At 39.1% G+C, this 27,109-nt stretch overlaps 5 protein-coding genes across 9 annotated transcripts; 3 read left to right on the top strand and 2 right to left on the bottom strand.

Annotated features, from left to right (window-relative positions):
- The first annotated feature begins 428 nt into the window (after positions 1 to 428).
- On the top strand, positions 429 to 4,020 carry LOC122868675 (G-protein coupled receptor 183-like). Of its 2 annotated transcripts, XM_044180860.1 has the most exons (3): positions 429 to 472; positions 1,261 to 1,404; positions 2,403 to 4,020. In XM_044180860.1, exon 3 carries the CDS (start codon positions 2,430 to 2,432, stop codon positions 3,396 to 3,398), a length of 969 nt encoding a protein of 322 aa, XP_044036795.1. In that variant the 5' UTR covers positions 429 to 472; positions 1,261 to 1,404; positions 2,403 to 2,429; the 3' UTR covers positions 3,399 to 4,020. The 2 variants fall into 2 exon arrangements, with proteins under 2 accessions (XP_044036795.1, XP_044036794.1); XM_044180859.1 differs by lacking the exon at positions 429 to 472 and having other exon boundaries at positions 1,050 to 1,404.
- LOC122868674 (nuclear factor 7, ovary) lies at positions 3,670 to 7,547 on the bottom strand. The gene is made up of 6 exons (XM_044180858.1): positions 6,754 to 7,547; positions 6,409 to 6,504; positions 6,092 to 6,322; positions 5,984 to 6,006; positions 5,772 to 5,890; positions 3,670 to 5,693 (listed from the first exon to the last, which is right to left on the bottom strand). Exons 1-6 carry the CDS (start codon positions 7,150 to 7,152, stop codon positions 5,161 to 5,163), a joined length of 1,401 nt encoding a protein of 466 aa, XP_044036793.1. The 5' UTR covers positions 7,153 to 7,547; the 3' UTR covers positions 3,670 to 5,160.
- Positions 7,548 to 9,957: 2,410 nt separating this feature from the next.
- On the top strand, positions 9,958 to 12,887 carry tubb4bl (tubulin, beta 4B class IVb-like). The gene is made up of 4 exons (XM_044180857.1): positions 9,958 to 10,128; positions 10,998 to 11,106; positions 11,276 to 11,386; positions 11,506 to 12,887. Exons 1-4 carry the CDS (start codon positions 10,072 to 10,074, stop codon positions 12,561 to 12,563), a joined length of 1,335 nt encoding a protein of 444 aa, XP_044036792.1. The 5' UTR covers positions 9,958 to 10,071; the 3' UTR covers positions 12,564 to 12,887.
- A 2,988-nt stretch (positions 12,888 to 15,875) lies between these two features.
- Positions 15,876 to 19,316, bottom strand: crb3a (crumbs homolog 3a). 4 transcript variants are annotated; one of them, XM_044180853.1, is made up of 5 exons: positions 19,002 to 19,315; positions 18,712 to 18,815; positions 18,171 to 18,396; positions 16,723 to 16,769; positions 15,876 to 16,627 (listed from the first exon to the last, which is right to left on the bottom strand). In XM_044180853.1, the coding sequence occupies exons 3-5, from the start codon at positions 18,340 to 18,342 to the stop codon at positions 16,418 to 16,420; spliced, it is 429 nt and encodes a 142-aa protein (XP_044036788.1). In that variant the 5' UTR covers positions 18,343 to 18,396; positions 18,712 to 18,815; positions 19,002 to 19,315; the 3' UTR covers positions 15,876 to 16,417. The 4 variants fall into 4 exon arrangements, with proteins under 4 accessions (XP_044036788.1, XP_044036787.1, XP_044036789.1 ...); XM_044180852.1 differs by having other exon boundaries at positions 18,171 to 18,371; XM_044180854.1 differs by having other exon boundaries at positions 18,712 to 19,316.
- Positions 19,317 to 20,859: 1,543 nt separating this feature from the next.
- Positions 20,860 to 26,564, top strand: asf1ba (anti-silencing function 1Ba histone chaperone). The gene is made up of 4 exons (XM_044180851.1): positions 20,860 to 21,254; positions 22,359 to 22,474; positions 24,793 to 24,969; positions 25,772 to 26,564. Exons 1-4 carry the CDS (start codon positions 21,146 to 21,148, stop codon positions 25,961 to 25,963), a joined length of 594 nt encoding a protein of 197 aa, XP_044036786.1. The 5' UTR covers positions 20,860 to 21,145; the 3' UTR covers positions 25,964 to 26,564.
- The last annotated feature ends 545 nt before the right edge of the window (positions 26,565 to 27,109 follow it).

The following is a 27,109-nucleotide window of genomic DNA, read 5'->3' as shown; positions in this document are numbered from 1 at the left end:
ATAAGCGTATCATGTGTTTTTTATGTAAAATCTTAATTTGCACAGTAACTAGTAAATAAAGAAGTAAATGTAGTGGAGTAAAGAGTACAATAATTTGTCTCTGAAATGTAGTGGAGTACAAATATAAAGTAGCAGAAAATGGAAATACTAAAAGTAAAGTACAAGTACCTCACAATTGTACAGTACTTGAATAAATGTACTTTCCATCTCTGCAATTTGGTACCAGATCTTCAGAATCAGATCCCCAGTCTTTTTTTTTCTTCGAACACTTGGAGGCATCTTAATAAAGAGACTTCGACTGAGTCACTATTCCTTCATGATATCAAAAACTCCAGGAGATACTCCCCTCCCCCCTGGTCAGCGTCAAATCCACGACATAGAGGACTTATAAATGAATCCCTGAAATACACACTGATGTTTGACACACACTGCATCACACTTCCTACTCAGCACAGAACAATATTCCACGCTGGTGAGTAAAAACAATACCATTTCAACTTTTAAAAAGCTCCACAGGTCAATTAGATTTAGTCAATTTTAAACTGTAATTGTAAAGCACATTAATCAATACATGTCCTTAAAAGAGAGTATGCATTAGGACTGCCTAACTGTTGAATTTCAGTTGGTCATTTCCATTTCATTTGGATCAGTTTGATATTATTTACTGAGATTAATACAATATATTTATCTTAGACGTGGTTTACTCCATTTTGCAAATAACTGTGGATAAAACAATATGGATGAATTGAGTTTAAGTGGGTTTCCCATCACCTCACATCCCTTGAATCTTCAAGATCAGGGCATGTGACTGGAAACAAGTATTTAATGTCTTCAGCTGTAAAAGTGTATTCCATTTTAAATCTTGAGTAAGAACATCTGTACTTTCATTTGAAATATTACAAAAATAGTTACACTGAATTTATTCGTATTGTTATTACTCTGAATGAATTAAAATATATCAAATGCAAAAAAAACAGAAGAAAAAACAAACTAATAACTAATAACAGGCATATATATGTTTTACTATGATTAATCAATGTTTATAATTACAAACGGTAACAAAAATGAACAAATTTGTTACGAATAGTTTTCAACTTTTACTGACACATGCTTCTAAAAAAAGTCACTTTTTCTGAGTATAAGCCTTGAAAATTTAAATCAATACATGTAAAACAGTTATTCATACTGTAGGGTATTCAGCACATAATTAAATGCTCCAAAATATTGTTTAATATTCTGTTTTGTTTCTTTCGTTTTCAGTAGATATGCCTGAAGAAAAACACAACTGATTAAGTTTGCCATCTCTAGGGACGAGAATCTTTGCAAAGAGCTTCTCTCCTCCATCAGTGTGATTAGTCCCGCAGGAGTGTGTGTGGCCTGAGGTAGAGCTGGCAGCAGAGCGAGGTGAGAAACACCACCCACTAAGGGAGCAAGGGGCAGAAGGTCCATATTAGACCAGAATAGGCCCCTTGATGGCTGAACAAGGAACGATCACAGCCTCTGGCTCTGGAGCTCAGGTGTGCTGCATGTGAAGACTCACAATTTCAAAGAGGTCGTGCAAATCCGCCTGACTCAGAGCTGCTGTAAATAGTCCCAGAGCCCAGAACAAAACCTGACATTTAGGGCTTGTGTTAGAAAAACTGCAAAAAAAAGCTTCCATTTCTGGTCCTTCTGTAGGGGCCAAAGACACAGAGCTCAAAGCCCAGGACACCTGTAATGGTTTGCTTCATGTCTGCCTCCCGTTATTATTCCATCAATCCAGCCATTATTACATTTATTCTCCAGGTTATCGTCCTTTTCTGGTCAGAAATTAGCTTTAGGAATAGCTAAATGTCAGAAACTGGCTTTTAAGAGCTCCAGGAAATTACCAAATTTCCACTGCCCTTAGTAACTAATAGTCTTAAGCAATTGTCTACGTGCAGAATATGAACCTTGCCATTTTGATTTGGGAATAGCTTCCCTTTTATTCTGCTGTGAAAGGGTGGTGCTTTTAGTATGAGTCCCTTAAGTGAGTTAGATGTCCCTGCATACAGGGAGTCACAGTTCCCAGAGGAAGGTCCACACAGACACAATAACAAAATAACAGCCTGAGGAGAAGCCCTGACGGTGTTTGTAACATGTTTTTGCTCTTCGGGAACTGTCTTGCTTCACTCTGTGGCTAGTTTAACTCTACTGAGAATAAACTTCTCAGCAGATCAGAAATTATTACAATGAACAACAGTATGTGACATGACACAGGCTGTACCATTTGCACTAAGCTGGAAAACAAGATGAAGTATAAGTCCAAAACACATGGCTTTAATGGGAAATTGTATCATTGTGGCTGAGTAAGTGAGTGCTGTTTAGAAGATGGTAACTATGTTAAACCCTGATCACCACTATTCTTATTCTTCTCCCATCAGAGTCCTGGTTTTTGCAGTTGTAGAATCATGGAGAGAAATGTATCTTCACCACTCATCTTGACCTTTTTCTCGACTCAACTCCCTCTCAATACCACCGCTGACATCAATGCCACAGTAAAACCCTTCAGTGTGTTTGATGGGTGCGATCATCAGGTAGAAGGCATTTACTTTGACCTAACCCTGCAGTGCATCAACATAGTTGTGGGAATCCCTGCCAACTTACTTGTCATTGCAATCCTCATCCACAATCGAAAAGAGCCCACCACTTCCGACATATTCTTGGGCTGCCTAGCCTTCATGGATGCCTACTTTAGTGCCATGACCCCCGTCAGCTTCCTTAACCTTCACCATTGGCAGAGCAAGGCGGTGTGGTCCGCCATTAAATTCTCCTACGGTGTGAAAGACACCAGCGGACCATTGTTTCTCTCCTGTATCTGCCTAGATCGCTTTGTGGCTGTGCTCTTTCCAATTATGTTTGGGCAGCTTAAACACATCAAGTACAGGTTGAACCTCTCAATGCTGGTATTCTGCCTCACCTTTGCCTACTCAGGAGCCAAGGTTGTGGGAGGCCTCCCCAACTTCGAGAAGGTGTTCACTGGTGAGATCCTGGCAGCATTTACTTGGATGGCTGTGTGTAATGTATGTATCCTGCGGGCCCTGAAGAAGTCCCGTGGTGCAGGGAAAAATGAGATGCACCCTATGAAGCAGAAGGCCTTCAAGATGGTGCTCTCTATCCTTTATATCATTGTGTTTAACTACCTGCCACCTGTAGTACTGTTTCCTTTTGAAGACTACTACTCCCCTGATGTGTTTCGCTGCTACGTGCAGCCTGTGGGCTTCGCTTTCCTCAACATCAGCAGCACCATCCAGCCACTTGTCTATCTGTCTCGTCTGGAGAAGGTGCCTTTCCTCTCAGACACCTGCGTTAAGAAGTGTTGCACCTGTGTCTCTGCAGAGAACAACAAAACCCCACCTATTCATGACCCACCTGCTTAGCTTTAAGAAGATCTAATACACATATTGTACCTCATGGATGCTCAGTTTAACCTTTGTCTCTAAAGAAGAGCCGTGAGAGAAGGAACTGAATGCTGTGAATACAATACAACTGTGATTTCATGTTTGTTTGTTATTTGTGACTGATTTAATTTCTCTTTAATTCTATTATTTTCCAAATAATAGATTAAATAGATTTTTATGTAGAGGGACAGCAATCCTGAAAGATAAAAATCTATCTTGAAAAAATATGCATCAATAATGAGTCAACAAGTGGAAAATCAACATTTTAATTTCATGTTTTCATATACTGATCATGTTCTGGAAGATTAATTTCTACAAACACCATAAGGTTTATGTGTTCAAAGTAATCTCTATTGTAATGTATTGTTCTAAACTGAAATCCTTCGAAATATTTGTTTGACTTTGGCGCCATCATGTGTACAAAAGAGACCAATAAACTGCACCATACAGTCTAATCCTTTTGCTGCAGAGTACTTGTTACTTCTCTTTAACTACTCAAATTCACACACTGATGAATGTGTGTGTGTGTGTGTGTGTGTGTGTGTGTGTGTGTGTGTGTGTGTGTGTGTGTGTGTGTGTGTGGTATGTGTGATGTGTATTTCTTAAAGTACATGGTGCTGAATGGATTAGAAACATCTCCCCCATCCCACGCCAAGCTAATATAGTTATCATCAATAGAATAATCATAGAACACCTGCACAGCAGTATCATTCATTTGAATGTAAGTCACAGGCAATTAAAAAGAATAAAAAATTATTAAAGTGCTTGTCACACCAAAACTCAGTTGTGTATTAACCTATAACTTCTTGATATTTATTTAAACATTTTCATCAAATGCAAATGTGCTCTCCCCTTTTCCACCAGAGAGAGCAATGTATATTTAGCCACTTGTTAGCAATTTAGGAACCCCTGAATTTTATGCCAATTTAACAGCTGGGTTTGAAAGTAAGGAAATTCCATAATGCAGCATTTTAGGATGTATGACAGAAATAATTATTGGAAGAGCCTCACTGGCCACTTATACTACACCGAATATTTAATAGTTTAGTTACCATTAACGGTTTAGTCAGGGGTGTGAACATTGCTGTTAAAGGAATAGTTCTATATTTTTGGGAAATACTCTTATTTGTTTTCTGGCCAAGTTTGATATAAAGTCAATTTTATATAGACCAAAATCACAAATCACATCTGCCTTCACAATCTCTACCCTTTGACCCTTGATGAGAAGATTGATGCCACTCTAACGTCTGTCTGGTAAATATGTAGTTGGAGCCAGCAGCCAGTTAGCTTAGCTTAGAACAAAGACTGGAAAAAAGGGGAAACTGCTAGCCTGGCTCTGTCTAAAGGTTTCACACTTCCGTTTTTGTACTTAATCAAACAAGGTATAACATGTTAATTACCTTTGGACAGAGCCAGGCTAGCTAAGCTAACTCCTGGCAGTAGCTTCATGTTAATCGTACAGACATGTGAGCGCTACCAATTTTCTTAACTAACTCATGTAACTAAGTGTATTTCCCAAAATGTCAGACTATTCCGTAAAGGAAGAAGTAATGAAAAAACAAATGTGGCATCATGTTTTTGAAGCTGCAAAATGACTTGGATGAAGAATACTTTGCATGCCCTCTGTGGGAGAAATTAACATTATAACTGGTCAATCCATCCACCAATGCCAATTTTTTGGCATTGAAAAAATAGGACTGGGATCCTTTTTTCTTACATAATTAATAAATCATTCATCCACTTATTGATGCAACATTGTGACCTTCTCTGGCAATATTCTCAATGGATGACTGCTCTGTGTATAAAAATATGGAAGTAAAGTTTCTTTGAATGTGTGTGTAAATGCATAAATGAGTGTGTCATCAGCAGGGTCAAAAAAAGACACTGTCCCTTTGTTGTAATCCAGTTGCACTTTGACTTGTTTGGGCGTTTTTGTAACTGTCAGTGGGGTGGGTGGCGAGGTCATTGCCCTAAACTCTCCGTCCCGGAAACACAAAGTCCAGAAGCCATTCTCAGGCCGAGCGGAGATCTCAGCGTCCCTTGGTACAGACAAAGAGGCCACGCCTAAGAGCCAATCCTCATTACTTCCTGTTTCCACGACCCAGTGGTGACTTCCTGATCCCAGCGCGGTCATGCCTACCACTTCAGCGCTGATGTGGAAGCGCTCTGGGTTGTCAGGGCAACAGCTGGGCTGCTTTGAATAGTGGAGGGAAGTGAAGTGGTCAGACAGGATGAGGCAGGGGTGTGCTGTGTTTGGATCCAAAGTCACAGGAGCTAAAAGACAGGAAAGACTTAGCAATTCTACTCTTCCAACCTGTGAACCTGAAGAAAATAACAATTTTGTGTACTTACTATAGTCAATATGGTCCAGCATTTTCTCCCAGACTCTATACTTGAGGTTGCAGAGATGCTTGGTCACATCAATCAGTAACCCAGACATGTTGTCTGGACCAAGTGCTACGCTTTTCCCTCTGTGATAACAACAGATACTTTACACTGAGAATATGTCCCAGTCAACACATCAAACCAAGAAAGAGTGTAAACCCATAACTTTGCTGACCTACCTGTCCTGAGTGGCTTTGAAATTCTGGAAAATAGAAAAATTCACTGTCAAGGCAAGAGGTTTTTTGGAACAATGATTAAAAAGTTGTTGTATACTAGACTGCACGGACCTTCAACAAGACCACATCATCTTCTTTCAGCTGCTCCTGTATGACTATGATGGTCTCTGAGAGGGACAACGCTTCTGCTGAAAGGTCCTTAATCATATCCTTCATTCCTGCAATCTTCTGGTCTACTTCTTTTTCCACAGCTGCTATTCTGGCTGACTCTTCTTGGTAGAGGACTTCATGGAGCTGCTTGAACTGGCTCTTGATTGATCTCTGTGTTTCCAGCGCCTGACTCTGAGGGAGATTATTGCAAATTCTGTTTGTTTTTTTATTAGATTTTTTTGTCAAAATCAAATATCTATCATCTCATCACAGGTTACCTTGATGTACTTGAACATGTCCACAGAGGTTAGGTGAATTCTTTTGAGGCTGTCCAGTTTGTCTTGCAAGCTCTTGAGGGATAAAGCAAGTTCATCCTGAAAATCAAGCAGGCCTCAATCAGCAGAGATCAGATAACTTAATAGAATGATGTTTCATATTTTAGGCCTGGATTCATAACTGAAAGTTAACAGTGTGGATTACAATCAGGACAGACTTGTGGGACAGCATTCTACCTTCAGGTGTTACCTTAAATACAATAGGTTAATTAAAGACAGCAGAGTCTGTTTACCAGGTTTCTGTTACAATATAGTTGGGAAACACATTGATATTTTTATTTTCCTTACCTTGCAGTCCAATACTGCCTCTCCTATAGGTGAGCAGTCGTGAGTCTTGTGCAGTTTCGAAGATTGACACACCACACAGATTGGCTGTTTGTCAACCAGACAGAAGAGTTTTAACCTCTCTCTGTGCAGATTACAGTTCATCTTCTCATCCTCCAGCACTGAACTCTGTCTCCTGACCTGCAAAAGAGCTTCACAGACATTTTTCAGAGCCAAATTGGAGGGAGCACTGGACTTGGAGGCTCTTTTCCTGCAGACTGGACACTCCCGTAACCCTGTGTCCCAACAGCGCTTCAGACAGCTCCTGCAGAAGCTGTGGCTACATGTAAGCAAAACAGGGTCCGTAAAGATGTCACAGCATATTGGACATGTAAGATCCTCCTCTGGGATTGACATGATCATTAGTTTGTCATGTACAGTATAGTAAATCAAGTTCAAATCAGCGTAAGTCCTCAGCTTTAAGTCCTTATTGATTCCTCTGTCAACAACAGCATAATTTAGTGTGCCTAGTTAAACTTGTCTCCTGAAAGCCTCAGAGCACACTAACTGCCTATCTATTATTCTTGACGAGAAGTAGCAAATGCTCTTGGTTTTCCTGTGCATGACTTCTGTGGGAGTAACTTAAATCATGCAGCTGTGTGAAAAAACACTGCATGTAGGGCTGGGAAACAGGAAATAAAGCCCTATTGGCCAGTTGTTGGATAACTGGTTGGTAACTTACTGCATGTTTGGAATGTCGTCATTCAAGATATGAATGTGAAAGTTTCAGTGTTGACATCCATGTAACAGCCCAAGGCTGCACACTAACAAACCTACTTAATTGTGAAAGTTGATAGCAGTTGACCATTTAAACTGGGGGTGGTCAGGTAAAAACAATAAACTGCAACTTGTTTCATGCATCAGTGAATTTAGTGACTGCTGCATTGTTGCCCAACACTCTCGTTGTGTTATCATTTAGCTGGTTAGTTTTGACCAGCTCAGAGCAGTCAGGATTTTACTATACTAACAAACAAGTCACTTAAAAACATGTTAATGTGCTGTAAATTTTATATGACAGGTTATTGATAATATTGGCCGTGATATAATTTATGTGACTATGTCTGTCTAATATGTATGTGATTTACATAATTGGTGTATGTCTTGATGATTCACATAATAACACAAGATGTATGCTGCAGGACAATATTTGCTCACATATTAGGGACCAGAGGAAACATTTCTTTTCTTTTCTGAAAGAAAACTGCAATCCAAGGAAGGCAATAGGTGGCAGCCAAAAATAGATCAAACAACACAGTGAACATCTCATCTGAAAGCCTACTTTTGGTAAGTGTGAAGAGAAGCAGCATAACATTTACACGTGTGGCTGCAGGTTGTTATTCCAAGTGAGTGGTATTTAGAATAATTTAATTTTAGACGTGTCCTTGATTCTGAATGTCAAAACACAACAATGTGCAGGATAGTGTCTGCCTTTTAGGCCTAAGGGTAGAGAATATTCAGTGTTTACATACAATATAGGCTTTTCTGTCAGTTAAACAGACTGTCGTGATAACATAGAAATAATGCAAACTAAACTGCTTTAACTTTAAAAACTGGCTCAAGGACTTAAAGGATAGGTTCACAATTCTGACATTTTTTTTGCACAGAACAAGGACAGTGGATTTTGTCCCCCTTCACTTACATTGGAAGGGATCTTTTATTGGCCAATATGAACAGGAGGAATGATCGTAGCAAGAATAACCTGTTTCAGTGTTCATATGGGCACCTGACTATTGTTTTAAGACAGACTTACAAAATTGTAAACCTGTCCTTTAATGGACTTATTATTAATAACTGTGAAGTTTGGCCCATTTTATATGATCATGGACTTGAAGGACAACAGCTGTTTATGAAGTTACATTTATGACTGACCTGTATCTGCCCAGCCCTCTAACTTGTTTTGTTTTGTTTTCTCTTATGTAACCATAAATATGTCAGTGTTTTTCTCTTTGTCCCATTTTGATTGTAAGAATAAACTACTGTAAGAAACAACCATCATAGCAAAATGTTATTACTTCTCAAAACATTATTAGTTATGTAATTAATGTCATCTGAAAAAAACACAGCTTGGAGCTCTGAGAAACAGAGCAAACCTCCTTAAATCCTTCTCCTTGCATACCCCTCCTTCTCGCCCTCTCCCTCTGCAGCCTCAAAAATGGTTACATTTGTGCTTTTTCCCACACTCACAACATGTCCTCATCATACTCTTACTGCATGTCAATCATGTGCATGACACACTACTTTACAGTCTTATAATAGAACATAAACATTTAATCTGATAGTCATAAAAGATGTTATTAAGAAATTATGTATTGTATTTCTGACTTTGAACATCATCTTACCTTAGGAAGAGCAGTATATAGAGTTGTCGACAGAGCACATGAGGAAATCTGTATGTACTGCATACCCCCCAATGGTGTGTGATACTTCACATTAGGACCCATGTTAAAAATGTACTGGGGTTCCCCAGGACCCCAATATATTTTCACTAATTAAAACAGAAACAGAAAACAGTGATATGAAGTCATCAGGAACACATTGATTGAAAAGTCAAGAAAAATTGGAATGATAGAATAAAGCACAGTGAGATATGAAAAAAAGCCTCTGGGGTCTGCGGGTACCTCAGTCAGTAGAATGAGGGAAAGGTAGTAAAGCACACCTTTGACATCTTGACCCTACATGGCTGCACATCCTGGGTATTTTTTCAGTCTTTTTGTCCTGTTTGAACATGCAGACCTAATGGCACCAAAAAGTTCTTAATTTTTCTTTGGGATAATATCAAGTTGATACTTTTCAGAAGTGCCTACAAACTCCAGTTGATACATTTTACATGTTATTGTCCTTGTCCTTTCAAGCCAAGGCTGATTGATGTTGTGTGTTTAACGTCATGGTGCATACAACGGGCTACACTGTTAAAACTGCACAACAACGACCTTGATGCTAAAGTGTTTGGTTATAATAGGCCTCAATCGTGTGTGCGTGTGAGTGTGTGGGGGGGGGTGGGTGCACTCAGTCCGTGAGAATAATCTTATAGATGACTGATGCAGCTCCTCGCATCCTATCCGCCATTTCCACGGGTCTTGGTCCCTCCCTCTCTCCTCCGGTGTTTGGTTGCCATGGCGATGACGTAAAGTTGCACCACCGATTCAGCCCAGTAAACGGTTTTAGAGGCGGTGCAACAAATCCCGGACATTCGACAGCAGGAACCATCATCCTGTCCTGTGAACCTCTGCTGCTCAGATCCACAAGATCCTACTCGATCATCCTCGTATCCATAAATCTAAAATGCGCGAAATTGTGCATTTGCAAGCCGGTCAGTGCGGAAACCAGATCGGAGCCAAGGTAGTTTAAAGATTTTTGTTTTTCTCTGTTAGGGTTTGCGTTGTGGTGATGACTTGTGCAGGCTGTCATGCCACGGTGGCGCTGAGAGGAGCCGTCAATCCATCCTCCAAGAATCCTCTAGAATAAATCCAATGCGGTGTCTTCATTAAAGCTTTGTGCAATTAATAAAAATTAACATCAAGTACGATTTGCTCATTGATATTCCCTGCAGGGCTTGCATTAGGCTCACGATTCGTGTACGCGTTTATTTGCGTTGATTTATGCAACAGGAAAAAAAATCGCTTCAATAATTGCATGCAAAATTTTCTTTCGTCGAGTTATTTGTGAGTTGACAATTATATGACCGATTGACGGTAGTAATAATGTAACCTTATTGCCACAGTATCAGCAGCTTCCCCTCCCCCTCTGACCTAGTTTTACCTATGATTCTTTTCTACACCAATTGCTGTTGAAAAAAATTCTCTACACCAATTCAAAGTGTTATTTTGTTCCTTTAACATTGGCATGATTGTATCTTTAGTAGTTTTAAGTTTGTTGACCTTTCATTGTACAGTGTATTCTTATAGCACGAAGACACTGTTACTTATCAGATTACTGCCATCTGCTTGATTACTCCTGAGACAGTCTGCATTTCAGACTAATAGACTGCACTTTCGACCTGAATTAAAGAGAATTAAACTTGCAGCTTTGCATGTTTAAAAATAGCTTCCTGTAAAGTAGCAATATGCTATTTCAGGGTGTTGGGAATCTGGGCACTGTTACCTATTTTCAGCATATTAACTTATTTATATTATGTTTTGGTTTTTTTACCTTGGGCTAAATTAGCATCTGTCTCTACCTCTTCTCCTTCCATGCTTATTTTTTCTCAGTTCTGGGAGGTGATCAGTGATGAGCATGGCATTGATCCCACTGGTACCTACCATGGAGACAGCGATCTGCAGCTAGACAGGATCAGCGTCTATTACAACGAGGCCACAGGTAAGCTACAGATTCAGCTGTAATACACAACAGATTCTCATGAAAATACCCAGCTCCTATGCAAAATAATTTACATATACGTCTGTGTTTTACATTAAATGCATCATGCTTAACAAGCTTGTAACATTTGCAAGGAATGACATCGATGATCCATTTGACCTGATTTCAGGTGGAAAGTATGTGCCCCGAGCCATCCTGGTGGATCTGGAGCCTGGTACGATGGATTCAGTCAGATCCGGTCCCTTCGGGCAGATCTTCAGACCTGACAACTTTGTCTTTGGTAAGCTATGTAAATTTAGTGAAGATGCACTTACCTGTAATCACATCAGAATTGATTGTGTTAATTTTTGCTATGAATGGTTTTCCTACATCAATGAACTGTGATACTTTTTACTACAGGTCAGAGTGGAGCTGGAAACAACTGGGCCAAGGGCCACTACACAGAGGGAGCCGAGCTGGTGGACTCCGTCCTGGATGTAGTGAGGAAAGAGGCTGAGAGTTGCGATTGCCTCCAGGGCTTCCAACTTACTCACTCCCTGGGTGGCGGTACTGGCTCTGGCATGGGTACCCTGCTCATCAGCAAGATCCGCGAGGAGTACCCTGACCGCATCATGAACACCTTCAGCGTGGTGCCTTCTCCCAAGGTGTCCGACACTGTGGTGGAGCCCTACAACGCTACTCTCTCTGTCCACCAGCTGGTAGAGAACACAGATGAGACCTACTGCATTGACAATGAAGCTCTCTATGATATCTGCTTCCGCACACTTAAACTCACCACCCCCACATATGGAGATCTCAACCATTTGGTGTCCGCCACAATGAGCGGGGTGACCACCTGTCTGCGTTTCCCTGGCCAGCTCAACGCTGACCTTCGTAAACTAGCTGTCAACATGGTGCCCTTCCCCCGTCTGCACTTCTTCATGCCAGGCTTTGCCCCCCTGACCAGCAGGGGCAGCCAGCAGTATCGCTCCCTGTCTGTGCCCGAGCTCACCCAGCAGATGTTTGACGCCAAGAACATGATGGCTGCCTGCGACCCACGTCATGGCCGCTACCTCACCGTGGCTGCAGTGTTCAGGGGCCGCATGTCCATGAAGGAGGTGGATGAGCAGATGTTGAATGTGCAGAACAAGAACAGCAGCTACTTCGTTGAATGGATCCCGAACAATGTGAAGACCGCCGTCTGTGACATCCCACCCCGTGGCCTCAAAATGGCTGCCACTTTTATCGGCAACAGCACAGCCATCCAGGAGCTGTTCAAGCGCATCTCCGAGCAGTTCACCGCCATGTTCCGCCGTAAGGCCTTCCTCCACTGGTACACTGGTGAGGGCATGGATGAGATGGAGTTCACAGAGGCTGAAAGCAACATGAACGACCTGGTATCTGAGTACCAGCAATACCAGGATGCCACTGCTGAGGAGGGCGAGTTTGAGGAAGAGGGAGAGGAGGAAGTCGCCTAAAACCTCAGCCTACCCAGCTGCCAAACCTCATTTCACATCACTCACCATCCCCCAACTCCATCCCTTTCATCCCTCTCCATCATGAATGGTCCACCACAGTCTGAACACCATCACCATCTAGATCACTGTTGCTCTAGTGTTAGACATTGAAGTTAACTGATGCTTGTGACGTTTTTGGTTAAAATGTTTTTGTATGTTGTGAATGTGCTGAATTATTGGCATCCTTACATCTGTCCTGTCATTGCCTTGTGGAATTTAAAAACTAGTGATTTTAACTGTGAAGTCTTGAAATTGGAGGATAATTAAAATCTGATTAAAAGGCCACTTTTTGAGTTTTTATTGATTAATTTAATGTGTGATCTTTGGCAGTTGTACTCTGACTACAGTCTGTAAATCAAAGTATGATGCAAATATGATGAAGGTGAAAACAAGACCAGAAAAATGAATTACATGTTTTCTGAGAAGCCCTGGGTACTAATCTTGTAGTGAATATAAAAGTGTCACAGCCCTCTTTCAAAAGTCCACATTGACTCATAAATTAGGAATCAAGATTGGGGAGTATTCAACAGAAAAGCAATAAATACTATGATTACCCAAAATTAATTATATTTCTACAAGTGGATAGACACACAGTCAGGAAAGAGACTCTATACTATACTACTTACTATAATGTAAATGAGTGAAATACAATATGGTAGGAACAGTTCATCTTTGTGAAACTAGCCCAGCTCCCATGAATAAGAAAGGAACAAATTATTTTGAGCAGTTTTCATACCAATTTCTTGTGAAAACGCAGTCTGGGCTGTTTGTACAAGTTCTACCTGCTCTGTGCTTAGCTGAACTGTAGATAGGCATCTCTAATCAGTGGGATGTCTCGCTGAATATGACACATTTTTTCTCCAGAACCCTGAGTCAGTAACTGGCAATCCAATATTTTCAAATCCTGCCTTGATGTGTTCTCTAATTTATTAAAAAGTTAATTTCATTTCAGAGCATAAAATCAAGTGATTCGAGGGAAGTCTGGGAAGGTCCCCACACTTCCCATACTTTATCAACAAGCTCATTACAACTCCAAACTTAGGTAGACAGCAGTGTTATTTAACATCCACCATAGTCACCAAGTCAATTTTATTTATATAGCCCAATATCACAAATTTGCCTCAAGAGCTTTACAATCTATACGACACCCTCTATCCTTAGACACTCGATCCTGATAAGGAAAAACTCGCCAAAAACCCCTTTAATGAAAATGGGGGAAAAAATGGAAGAAACCTGAGAAAGAGCAGCAGAGGAACGATCCCTCTCATAGGATGGACAGACATGCAATAGATGTCGTGTACAAGACCAATATAATGAAAATACAGTATGAACAATCATGTTGACGAAATTATAAATAGATTGTAACATATATGAACAATATGGATCGAGGAGGACGTTGAGCAACTTCAGGTGTCGCCAAACAGATAGGACCTGAGTCACATGACCTCCTCTCCACCATGGAGACCTGTAAAAGGACAGACTACACAAACACACAAGAGTAAGATCTCAAGCACACCATTCACACAGGTAGGAGAAAGGAACAGACACATGGAGGGAGAGGGAGAGACAAGGACAACATGCATATAAGGGAGAGAGAGAGAGACAAGAGGAGAGGCTGAATCTCCTGGAGGATGAAAATCCAGATCCAAACATTTGGAATGAGGCACAGACAGTCAGGAGAGAGAGAGAGAGATGTCCCAGGACAGCCGATGGTCCAGCACAGGGAAGTCTGAGTGAAAATGCTAATGTATAATGCTAATGACACAACATGACTGTAGAAATTATGAATGGGGCAGCAGGTTGAGGATAGGTTCATCAAACTGATCCATAAGGCCAGTGACATTGTGGGGGTGGAGCTGGACTCTCTGGCGGTGGTGTCAGAGAGGAGGATGCTGGCCAAACTACATGCCATCTTGGACAGTGTCTCCCACCCACTCCATGACGTGCTGGTCAAACAAAGGAGTACCTTCAGCGGAAGACTCATCCCCCCAAAATGCACCACAGAGCGCCACAGGAAGTCATTCCTGCCCGTGGCCATCAAACTCTTTAACTCCTCCCTCTAAGTGTCAGACTATATGACCTTAAGTCGATAAACTAGACATTGGATCATTAACATCTCTGTAATAGTGTAATAATTGTGAAATATTCTCTGTTTAATACTCCGGTGCAATATACTCTGTTTTCAGTTTAAAATACCCTGTTTATTGATATTTATTTATACTTCTATTACTGCTGTGCAATATACACCGTCTCATAAACTTCTTAATAAGTTACACTTAACTTGACAGTACTCCTTATTGCACTATTACTTATTACTTATATTATTAATTGTATTATTATACCGTACATACTTATCAACCTCTAAATCCACTGTGGTACTTACACTTATTTTAGCTTTTATATTTTATTACTTTACTTTGTACTTAATTTATCTTACCTGTATTATAGCTTATTATATTTCGATTTGCTTAGTACTTCTATTCCCTCTATTCTCAAGTGTGCATCGACGTGATAGTGAGCAGCTGTAACAAAAAGAGTTTCCACTCGGGGATCAATAAAGTATTTCTGACTGATTGTGAATTTTGATAGCTATTTCCATTCTGGAACCATTGAGGACACGAAAATGTGTGTATATTATAACTCAATGTTAAATTATGTTGGCCACCTTTCCTCTTCAAATATTGTAATTTATAAAATACCTGTACATAAAAAATTAGACTCTCTACAATTTTTGATTACATTATAGAAAACCTTTTTTCCCAAGAGAGACTAACAATGGCTTCAGTGTTTCGGTGACTTTATCAGGTACAGTCTGACAGGTTGTTGCAGGAGCTGAACTTATTTTTTGGATATGGTGGTACATATTAATTTTATTAAATGTTCCCCTGTTTCGTACCCAGATCTTATTTTGACTGGGATTTCATGCAGTGAATATAATCATACCTTTTATAATATCATGTATTTTTAAGAAAACCTGTAAATTAGAACAGGATGATATCCTCTGAGATGCTTTAAATAGTTTCAATGCTTTGTAAAGTTTAATTATTCAACTATTTCAACTATATAACATTTTGTTTATTTGACAAAAGCATAAATAAGCATGTGACACTTTAAAACATATCTGCTTGATTTTGGTGCATCATACACTGCATGACTGATCTGATGAAATTTTTAAATAATGTGACTTTAAATTAGTTTAATTACTTAAGGAATATTTGAAGTGTAAACAGTTACTTGCTTTGGCTCGATATCATTTCTCAGTATAGCATCATGTGATTTTTAATTACATTTATTAGGCTAATAAACATCTGTCTCAATCTGGCTCATCAGGACTCTCAGAGGCAAAAATCTGAGGTAAAAGATCGTACAGATTTTGCCCGTGACAGTATTTCATAATAGACTGAATTAAATCAAGTACATGTACATGGTAAATGGTATATCAAGGCAACTGAAACAAGAAAAACATCTCTAAACTAAAATTATTAGTGGTGATAAAATACTGTTTCATTTGCTCAGAAAAAATGTTCAAAACCTCCTTGAAATGTTCAGATGTTCTTAAAATCTGCTACATCCATACATCCAGGTGCTTTTCTTTATAGTGCCATGCAGGAACCATTCAGGGCTTGTTGAAATGAAAGCAGTGAGTAAATGCATCGCGTTATGATGTCTCAAACTTGGCAACCTGTCCTCTCTTAAACGTAGGGAGATTTTTCTTTCACTGATCAGCTCAAAGTAGAGAGCCTCGTCACACAGGCACGCTGCCATGCAAATGTTTGCAGCCTGTGTCCTTTTGTACAAACATGAAGCACAAAATCTCAAATGAGTCTTTCCTCCTTTGGTAACTTTAGTGCATCTGGTGTCGCCACGCTGCTTGCACCAGACTGTTCCTCAGCACTGGGTCTATATGTCCCTTCAGTCTGTCTCTTCTTTTTCACCATGCAGAGGAGCCAGGCGAGAACAGCCAAGGCTATGGCCAGAACACCCAGGATGACCGTAGGGGCCACGATAGCTGCAATGTTAGGGCCCTGCAAATGGAAAAATACAGAACAGTGATCAATCTGGTGACACTGGATACTTTCTGGTGTCATTTACTGGTCATGATAAAAAGTTTTTCACTTACAGCAGTGTTATTAAAACGGGTGTCACTTTCAAGAATAGTATAATTCCCTGTGAAAAGAGCAGAAACGTCAGGAACATTGTAGCAACAATGCAAACTAATTCTCACTGCTTGCTTGTGCATACTACATACAGTTGAGTATTGGCCTCCTAACTGCTTGTAACCTACTGGGGCAGTCCATTAACTAAAAGAAGTCTCAGTTAATTAATAATCTAGGATTAGTTGTTTTAATTGACGAGCACATGTAAATTTGGGTTTTTGAGAAACCAGGTTACCACATACTAGCACATGTATCCAACTTCTGCTATAACCTGGTTTGTCCAAGTAATCTGGTTGAATTTAAAGAAATAGTTCAACATTTTGGAAAATAAACTGGTTGGCTGGACCAGTTTCCAGGCAACTACCGAAGACTCAAGGAAGTTACTGGTCCCACAAATGAGATATAATGTGGAAATTATTAATTAATTTTAGAGGTGCTGATAGGTAGATTTTCTTACCTTCAGACAGAGCCAAGCTAGCTGTTTCCCCATGTTTCCAGTCTTATAGCTATGCTAAAATTACCTTTAAAATTGTGCGATTTATTCACATCAAAGTTTAACTCCCTTTTTAATGCAGTGGTAACATTATCTTACACAAGTAGAAAAAAGAGGAACCAACAGCACAGCAGAAGTTGCATTTTGCCTTATGCACATTTTTAAGGCAACAAACACAAAATGCTGCATACCAGACATCCCCCCCAGTCTACTACTGTTTCCAGCCATTTTATCCATGACCGGCCATGTGACTACTCAGGGACGTCACAAAAATACATAGTTACTACTTGACCAGGAGCGTGAATGAGGAGGAGGAAAAGCTTAGGAATGCAGAGTGTACTGCAACTATACAGTCAGCTGAGTCAAACACCACGCTTGTTATGGAAAAAAACTTAAAATCTATTGTTTTGTTTGTTTGTGTTAAGCACTACAAAGGTACTGAGAATCACTTTAATAAGAAGGTTTTGTTTTGGAAACTTAAACCCTCCTCTACCATTTTGAGTCAATCATTCACTAGGGCAAATAGTAAACTTTGGAAGGACACAAGTACAGCTTGATAACAAAAAGCAGGGATTACAGGAGAGGGCAGCCATGCTTGAAAGAGAAAGCTGAATGTATTGTGAAATTGAACTATTTTGTTTATGTAATTATTAATAAGAGAAATCCAGATATAAATATAGCTTTTTCTCATAAGGAAGAGTGTGTTTCTTAATTCATTTCTTAGTCCAATGTTCTTACAACAGGCTGACAAGCCTGTGCATGTTTCAGATTCACTCTGGAATGTCCCTTATGTTTTTTTAAATCTGCATTATCATTGCAGGATTTAATGGTGTGTGTGTGTGTGTGTGTGTGTGTGTGTGTGAAGGGTGGTTTATGTGTGTGGGAATGTTGAAGATGAAGGGATGGTTACTGACTCACCCCACACAGGATTACTGCTCAGTACCAGCAGTAAAACACTCCCAACCACAACTCCAGGTATGGCCAGCACATCGGGACATGCTGCCATCTCTACCTGTGACCTGCAGGGCCAAGTGAGGGCAGACTGGGACTTTGGGGTATCAGCTGAGTTCCATTTCATTAGGTCCAGCATTCATTTTATTTATTGCCCCCCTTGAACAGCTGAAGACACATTATTGTCAGTAATCTAAAAACAAATGTGTGAGAAATTTTGAGTTCACTTTGACATTCTTATAGACTCCTTTAATCTGAGGTTGAGTCAGGAAGCTAACAACCACACAACCACTGAGTCACACATTCAGCCTGATGCTGATTCACCACGAAACCTGCTCAGACCACAGGAAAATAATAAGCTATTAATAGCACCTGTATTAAAAACTGAATACAGCGTTACATTTCAAACTCGCTTTCAACAATATTATTATATTTATTAATAATAAAGAATATAATATGTTATATGTTGTTGTAAAGTTAGTTTTCCAGTTGTGTATTAGACACATACCCTTCAGGCTGTTTTCAGGTGATCGAAGCAAAACGGGAAACGTCGAACAGGTTGATTTTACGGATGAACCATATTGCTTCCGCCTCACCTTGTCAAAAATGAAACTGCAACAAATGGTTTAGTCCAGTGAAAATGACAGGTAACAGATGAAGACAAAAACCGTGTTACTGAAATAGGCTACTAGACTAGATCCTGTACCACACTACCAGTTGGTGTATTTTGTAAGCGGTTCTTTCCGTCTACTCCTCAAATCGCCATTGGTCACATGCTTCAGTTTCGTGTTACATTACCTGAGCGCAGTTATCCACCTGTAGCAGAGCGGACAGATACTCCTTTGTACAAAGTCGAAGAAAAACGCACTTTACTGAAGCAGAGCAGACCCGATTTCTCCTGTTGCCATTTAAAAAAACCCTCCTCAAAATAGACTTTATATTATCTACAAAATAACTTTAATCACATTTGTGTCACATTATGCCTATTTAGCTCCTGATACTTGATTTGAACTGAACTTTTTTTGGATAGTCTATGATGCCAGGTTGCTCTCACTTGCTCCAGCCTGCTGGAGTACAGTGTTTGACTGTGCTCCCTGTTCAGCTCTTACCTAGCAACCTGGTTGATGGTGGTGGCATGAAATAGCGCCTCCATCAGGTTTCATGTTACCCAACATGAGAAAGGATGTCAACATTCCTGAGATATTTTGAGGTTGAATTCGGCGGCCAGCTGGTCCGGTGGGCTCTAATCCTCACATAATCTCCCCTTCTCAGACTCAGAGGGGCAAAGAAAATGTGGGCTGCTTCAGACCTAATCAGTGGTACTCGGATAGTTTTCATTTGGACAGTGTGTGAGAGCAGTGAGGCATTTTTAAAAAGCTGAGAACTGCTATGGAAAATTACTCCTGTATTACAGCAGTGTGTCAGCCTGAGGAGATGCTCCCTTCATGACCATACCATTTTTGTGTGTGTTTTTTACTGTCTTATACATTATTTCAGTAATATAATATTTTGGAATCATAATTTGCTGTGTGATTTACAATATTCTATTTATGAGAGTAGACAAATTATGAGTCAGGCAAAGTTAACTTATTACAACACCCTAATTAAAAAAGTGATGGTGTAACCTACATTATATTGATGCATATGGAACTTAGTGGTGAATTAAGGTTATATGGAGAGCTGAAAATATGGCCAACTGAATTACTTTAATTATATGGTATCTTCTTCAGTAATATCACAGAATATCTGGGTGGTCATCAAATTCAATTAAGAAATGGAAATAAGGCATGACAGCCCATGAGCAGGTTTTTCCTGTCTTTATTGTATAAAAGCTTTGAACAAGTTGTAGGCCTCTGTCTTGTTGTATTATCTATTTATGTATTTATTTGAATGTCTTGCTTGTTTTTCAGAATAATCACAGTCACCTATTGGCCAATGGAGAACACATTCAGTTTAAAAACAATACATTTTTAGCTTTTCTCCCTTTCTCCCTTTAGCTTTTGTCCTCTTGGTTGCATAAAGCAATATGGACATTTTACTAGAGAGAGTTGTCCCATAGACTATGACTGCAGGCATATGGTTTACACAGGGTGTGGAAACATCTCATATACAATAAAAGTAATAGTCTTGCAATAACTATTACCATTGTGAAGCTTATACATATACATTTTTGTTCAGTGGAAAACTGTTTCTAGAATAATTTTCAAGGTAAAATTATTTTTAAAGGTTGTGTTGTAGCATAGTTGTATTTGTATGCATTATGCTATATTGTGAAATGTGCCTGTTGTCCTCCCTTCCTGGGATGGGACACCATAAAGTGTATTTTATTGTACCTCCCAACCTATGCTCCCAACCCAAGGTAATTATGTGGAACTGTTGGCAATCAAAACAGTAGCAAAATACCTGCAACATATGGACTGACTTGAGTGTTGATAGATCCAATGTTTATGCCACGTTGCAATAATACTTCCAACTTGATTTAGTACTTTGGTAAGTCTGGAAAGGAAGTATCTGTTAACGGTTCAAGTAATTACAGTCAATGATGTACGCTATGAGCAATTCATTTTCTGTTAACCCAGGCCTCTCTTGCCGTGCCACTAGGGGGCGATAGAGGCACTTTACCTTTCCCTCTATGGAGGCGGCTCTTCTTTCACGCACGCACCGCTTGCCGTAAGCGCGGTGAAGCTTGGGTAAGACAGGGAGAGCGGGATATCTATCAGCAAATTTATTAAAAGCTAGTTATATTTAACATTAATCAAGTGAGTAGTGTGCATTTAGTCGTATAAATAAGGCTGAAGTTTGGTAAAAACAAAGGTGTTTGGCAGATAATACCGTTGACTCAGTTAACTGTTGTGTTGTAGTATTGCGTTTAAAGCATTACCCGGGAAAGTGGTTTGAACATTTGTTTTTGGTTAGCCCCCCTTTTTAGCGCTTCAGCAACAATGGCGAAGGTACAGGTGTTGAATGTTGCTGTTCTAGATAACCCGAGTCCCTTTGGAAACCCTTTTCAGTTTGAAATTACGTTTGAGTGTATGGAGGACCTCCCCGAAGGTAGGCACAATCGCAGAAAAGCTATCATTATTGTGTGTCTGAGGCCAAAGCGTTGCTAGTTTAGTCTCTGTGTTAGAGATTGCTAACAGCTAACGCTAAGTTAGCTAGCTATACATTAACGTTAGCTAATTTTAGTCAGAAAGCCGTCAAATTTGTGAATGTTAACGTAATGTCACAAGGCAATAGCAAAGTAATGATACACAGCTTGACTGAATGTGTTCCCCATGATGGACACATCTCTAAGTTGTGTAATATAACGTTACCTAAGTCAGATAAAAGTGTGCTGATATAAATGTGTTAATACAGACTACATATTAAAATTGTCAGTCATAGCAAGCACAGCCTGAAGTGCATTAATCTCATACCTTTCATGTCAATACTAGCCTTTGGCACTCCTAATTTTAGTATTGTTGAAGTATGTTTCAAGGGTTGCAGTGTAACTATAAAAGGCTACTAATAACCATTAATGGATTGTAAATATGGTCACAGTAGAGTTCAGTGTCTATTTTAATCTACTTTATCGCACGTCGTCCAAGAAATGGTGTCAGTGCTAGCTACAAGTGTCAACGTTTTGAGCTTCAATTTACTTTTACAATATATGCTGTATATTTACATTGTTATTGGTATATGAACAACTTTGCTATTTTCTTTATTGTTCATAGTAACATGGATTATTGTTCACACATAACACAGCTATTGTTTATGCACAGTAGTTTTGTACAGGTAATACATAGACTTTTGACATTGACACTTTGACATAGACATTTTGATCTGTCTCTGTAAATGTGACTGTATTTGGATACATTTCTGTATATCATGCTCTTGCTATGGAGAATGAATGCAAAATCACATAAAATATGATTTGTAACTGTGAAAATCAGAAAAGCTTTTACTTATTATGTATTTGAGAAGCTTTACCCAGACTGTGTTTACTATTTTTACTAAATGAGTGACTAATTTGATCAATCTGTTATCAGTGATAATTGGCAAATTTTCTGTCAATCATCTAATTGGTTAATGGACTAACTGTCTCAGCACTACATTCATAACTTTGCATTTTGTAGTGAAACATAACTTCAGTTTCTTTGTTTTGTTTTTTTATAGACCTGGAATGGAAGATCATCTACGTTGGCTCAGCAGAGAGTGAAGAGTATGACCAAGTCCTGGACTCCGTCTTGGTCGGCCCAGTACCTGCTGGCAGACATATGTTTGTGTTTCAGGTGTGTTTGGTTGAGGCAAACTAACTGAAACAGTGCTTTGTGTTGCTTTAACCATATAGTATATACTGAGAACAGTCACTTTATAACTGTTATATTCTATTACACTTTTCAAAATCAGCAATTGCGACGTCCTGCCTTTAAAATTTTGGACAGTTCTCCTTCTTTCCTGCAAAGCTTTCTAATTGTTCACAGAGCAGTTTGAAAGATCAGAAATTACAAACAGACACTTTTAGATCATTCAGACTACCAGGGCACTATATTGTAGTTCCTGTTCTCACTACCTGTTCATCTGGCCATGTGACAATAATGCAGCCACACAGTTGTTTCATATCATGTAGGGTAAAAAAATGTATTAAATGCAAAAACAAACACCTTTTGCTTTAAAGTAGGTATATATACTTAGGTTTCCGAACTACAAGTTTAAACCTAACTATTGCTCAGGCATAATGTAAGCCTTTACTGTCTTCTTTGTGGCATTTGTAGGAGGCAAAAACTGGTGGACAGGAACTGTGACTATCATAATAATAAATAACATGAATGAGGCTCAGGCTTTCACAAATTGACCGCAGCATTTTATTTTCTGTGGTTGATATCTTGAACAAAACTTAGCTAACTTAGGGACATCATAACTAGCCACCATATTGATTTACGTAACTAGCCATTACTTATAGTCATAATTAACGTAGCCTACAGTCTTTACTAACCTTTATTTTTATGTATATATACACACACACCTTGTGTCAGGTCCGCTTTGTGGACTGGATGCGAGATGCTGAAGCATAGACGTTGTGCTATTGTGGTAAGCTAGTTCAGTTTTACAAAAGACACACTGTACAGAGTTTTCATGAACACTTTCTCTAGCCTGTCTCTTCTCTGTGCCCCTCGCTATTTTCTCTCTCTTCCTCCTCTTTGTAATCCGCACTGTCAAATCACACCAAATACGCTCTAAGCGAGCCCGTTACCGAACACTAAATATGCCAGGGAGTGTAGATTTAATCCAGCATGGCTGGAAATTCATCTTTATGGGGATTGGCCTTTGACTTTTTTATACCAACTGCTGACTCCTCCCTCCTCCTAACCGGCTGCAAGCGATTAACAACTGCTAGGCTAAAAACAAGGCTTGCCTAGTCTATTGCAGGACACATTTTGGCCTTTGTCGTCGCTCAAAAACTGACAACCAATAGAAACGTTTGGTCTCAACTTGAACCGGAGCGTCCCCAGATTAATTCCATACCCAATCCACTAAAGTCAGACACGAAATGAGATTAATAAATCTCTGTTTTCGTTAGCTTCACCACCATCTTGACTGGTGGTGAAGCTAAGCCATGTCGCAGCTATGTGTCTGCACGGTCGCCATATTGGAGAGGGCCAATATTATTTAAAAACAAAAGCAATTTTAAGGTAACCTCGTCAAAAATGTTTATGGGTTGCATAAAGATAATTAATACCATAGATAAGTCATCAGAGCTCTCAAATATCAATATTGGAATCAGCCTCAAAAATCCTGTATCAGTCGAGCTATAGTGGCTATTCAACATCTGATTATAATGAGTTGACTGACAATGTGGACATAAGAAACTCTGCAAAAAAGATTTCGTCAAAAGCCTGTTTCAGTTCAGCAAAAACACTTTAATTCTGTTTGCTCATAGCATACACAGGCTGGCTCCAGCAGCTTCTAGTCCTACGTTGTCAGCAGGATCATCTCAAGTCTGTTGGCGGCTGTACAGGATCATGAACTGCCTCAGAAACCTTTTAAGGTGTAGGATCACTCGACAAGTGACGTAAATTTATTTTCTTCACCTACATTCATAATTGTTCGTAATAAATGTCAGCAAATATCAATTTCAACTGGTTCCCAGTTAATCAGTGAAAACCTAGTTTGAGGAATCAATAAATTGGGACAAAGTTAGTCTTTTTAAAAATCAAGCTCAGTGTATTTGTCATACAAATCTACTAATGATAACTTTAAGCAATCAGCATGCTGAACCTTTATTTACATTTTTTATGTTGTTCTACTTGATTTCACTGCAATCTATAACTACTTATTCATCTATAAGCAATTTATCAAAGTACTATAAAGCCCATTTTGCCATTTGAATTAACCATGTTATTATCCACTTATAGACAAATAAAGGGTCAAAGTAGACTATGGCTGAAGTTTTACAAGGCTGTCTTTCACACTGACAGATTTTGATTAATTGTATCACAACCCTGGTGCCATAATCCCCGTTTGAGAAGTGGACAGTTTAAATCCCTGAAATGAATGTATACAAAAACTTGCTTTATATTTTTGCTTAGTGTTGTGTTTCTTTTAACAGGCTGATGCCCCGAACACTGGATTGATTCCTGAAAGTGATGCTGTTGGTGTAACTGTAGTGCTAATTACCTGCACATACCGTGGCCAGGAGTTCATTCGCATTGGTTACTATGTGAACAATGAATACACAGACCCAGAGCTTCGTGAAAATCCACCGATCAAGCCAGATTACACGCAGGTCAGACTAATGGTTGATTTCTGAAAAATCTGTTCTGTTCTGTTCCCAACATGCCTAATGTTTATGTCACCAGTTTGAAATAATACTTTGGATAAAAAATTTCATGAGCTTGAATGTATAGTGTTCTGTCTGATTGAAGAAGAGTTTTGAGGGAATTTTGCTATAAAAATTCAAAATGTTTCTTCAAAAACACAACATACAAACATTAATTAACAATCACACTTTTAATTGGTGAAAGACCTAATACACTACATAACCCTAGCATTTTAAGAACATGTTTTTTTATTGTATTAACCATGAAAATAGTTAATCATCATCATCGAGCAGCATGGTGCACTAATACATTGTAAAATTGAAGCTGTTGAGCTGGCACTTTAGAACAAAAAATTATTGTTTGATCCTTCAAAAATGACTAATAATCCTATCAAATTCCCTTGGTTATATAACTAGTTAAGCAGAAATGTTACTACTCTGTAAGCAATGTTCTTAATTCAGATAGTAACTTCAGTAATAAGCTACTGTGAGTTTAGCTGTGAATGAGTGATTAAAGTTGTAGTTTTAATATAAGTTATTATAAAGTTGTATATTTGATTATTCATTGTTGGATAAATACCATTTGGTACCTTTTTGTACCATTCTGATCTACAGTACAGGGTTCACATCGTCTTGCTCTGAGTCAAGATGCCAAATTAAGTGGGATGTATTGCTTACTAATATTAGAAATAGGCATATATTCCTTAATGACTGCATATACTTATTAGAATTAGTAGTATTTATCTATATTTCCATCTTCCTTTTTCAGCTCCAGAGAAATATTCTGGCATCAAACCCACGTGTTACCAGATTCCATATAAACTGGGAAGGCTGTGCAGAGCGAATGGAAGACTCTGAAAATGTGGATCCCACATCAAACTCCATGCTCCCTCCATCCTGTCTACCAGGCAAGGCCCCACCCTTGGGGATACTACCAGATAACTCTATGGACTGCTTATAGAGATGACCCCTGCCCCAAAGGTGATAACTTACAGCACAAGACCTTATTTTTGAAGAATGCCTGTGGACATTTCTAGAGTGGATGTACAGACATCTTTGCCTTAAAGCTGCCCTTATTTACCTGAAGCATGTCAAAAATGAACTCTCACCTTGGGCTTCAGATGAGGACGATTATGAACACCTTACTGGTATTATCATCACTTATAGATGGGGAGTTCCTTGCCATGATGTTGAAAGCAATATTGGAAGTAGTTTAACTCACGGAAGGGAAAACTGTAACTATGAAAATATACAGCTGAACTGAAACAGAACAGAAAGCTGATGTGTGATTCACCTTCCTTCCTTTTGTTGGTGCAGAACTGATTTATACCCATTTAAGAGGATTTCAGAACTGAAGCAATAGGCAAATAAATTGCAATATGTTGCTGTACAGGAATTTGATAATCTGTCATTATAGTTGTGTTCAAATTCCTTTTGCACTTAAACCTTTTCCCACTTAGATTGTGGAGTTTTGGATGGGCTTTGTATGGGCTATATCACTTCCTCCATGTTTTGTTTTTTGCAATTTTGTGTTCCAAATAAAAAAAACATTGTATTTGTTATGTATCTGTGTATGGATGAACTACGTTCCCCCTAATTGGCTTATTTTGTCCTCCCTTTTTAAAATTTTGATTACAAAAGCAGGAAAACAAACTACTTTTGAATGCATTCTGCACTGAAAACAAATGTTTTTACTCTTGTCCTTGTTAAGAATGCACCAAACATTTTCATGATATAATTTCATTATAAGGTTAAACACAACATAGTGCCAACTCTTTAACACAAATATCAGTGTGAATATCCCCTTATATTTTCACATTTTACTAAAAATAGCCTGTGTTAACGTCACACCCAATCACAGATCAGTCGGGTAAAAGGGGTGGCTAGGCTACAGAACTGGTTTTAGAAAATACTGCTCTGCAAATAGGATGATGATTGCAAGACGCGACTGTGTTTGATTTGTATCCTGCACGAAATTCAGTCAGATAAATACAAACAGCTGATCATTTAAAACAAAAGGAAACACACATTTTCAGTTATTGGCGTGTTGAATACTAGCACGTCCGGGAGGCGGGACAAAACGATTTGACAGACGAATCGCATCAAT

The sequence above is a fragment of the Siniperca chuatsi genome, linkage group LG21, assembly GCF_020085105.1.
Source record: "Siniperca chuatsi isolate FFG_IHB_CAS linkage group LG21, ASM2008510v1, whole genome shotgun sequence".
In the NCBI taxonomy this organism is placed as follows: Eukaryota; Metazoa; Chordata; class Actinopteri; order Centrarchiformes; family Sinipercidae; genus Siniperca; species Siniperca chuatsi.
The sequence above is the reverse complement of the archived record's forward strand: the minus strand, read 5'-3'. Positions and strand labels throughout refer to the sequence as shown.

Excerpts from the sequence above, each read along its gene's own strand:
- LOC122868675 (XM_044180860.1), top strand. The coding sequence starts at position 2,430 with ATGGAGAGAAATGTATCTTCACCACTCATCTTGACCTTTTTCTCGACT.
- LOC122868674 (XM_044180858.1), bottom strand. The coding sequence starts at position 7,152 with ATGATCATGTCAATCCCAGAGGAGGATCTTACATGTCCAATATGCTGT. Across the intron at positions 6,505-6,753 it reads AGGCAGTATTGGACTGCAAG|GATGAACTTGCTTTATCCCT; the intron begins GTAAGGAAAATA and ends CTTGATTTTCAG. Across the intron at positions 5,694-5,771 it reads GCTGGACCATATTGACTATA|CTCCTGTGACTTTGGATCCA; the intron begins GTAAGTACACAA and ends CCTGTCTTTTAG.
- tubb4bl (XM_044180857.1), top strand. The coding sequence starts at position 10,072 with ATGCGCGAAATTGTGCATTTGCAAGCCGGTCAGTGCGGAAACCAGATC. Across the intron at positions 10,129-10,997 it reads GAAACCAGATCGGAGCCAAG|TTCTGGGAGGTGATCAGTGA; the intron begins GTAGTTTAAAGA and ends ATTTTTTCTCAG. Across the intron at positions 11,387-11,505 it reads ACCTGACAACTTTGTCTTTG|GTCAGAGTGGAGCTGGAAAC; the intron begins GTAAGCTATGTA and ends TTTTTACTACAG.
- crb3a (XM_044180854.1), bottom strand. The coding sequence starts at position 18,342 with ATGCTGGACCTAATGAAATGGAACTCAGCTGATACCCCAAAGTCCCAG. Across the intron at positions 16,770-18,170 it reads GAGCAGTAATCCTGTGTGGG|GGAATTATACTATTCTTGAA; the intron begins GTGAGTCAGTAA and ends CTCTTTTCACAG. Across the intron at positions 16,628-16,722 it reads CCCGTTTTAATAACACTGCT|GGCCCTAACATTGCAGCTAT; the intron begins GTAAGTGAAAAA and ends TTCCATTTGCAG.
- asf1ba (XM_044180851.1), top strand. The coding sequence starts at position 21,146 with ATGGCGAAGGTACAGGTGTTGAATGTTGCTGTTCTAGATAACCCGAGT. Across the intron at positions 21,255-22,358 it reads TATGGAGGACCTCCCCGAAG|ACCTGGAATGGAAGATCATC; the intron begins GTAGGCACAATC and ends GTTTTTTTATAG. Across the intron at positions 24,970-25,771 it reads TCAAGCCAGATTACACGCAG|CTCCAGAGAAATATTCTGGC; the intron begins GTCAGACTAATG and ends TTCCTTTTTCAG.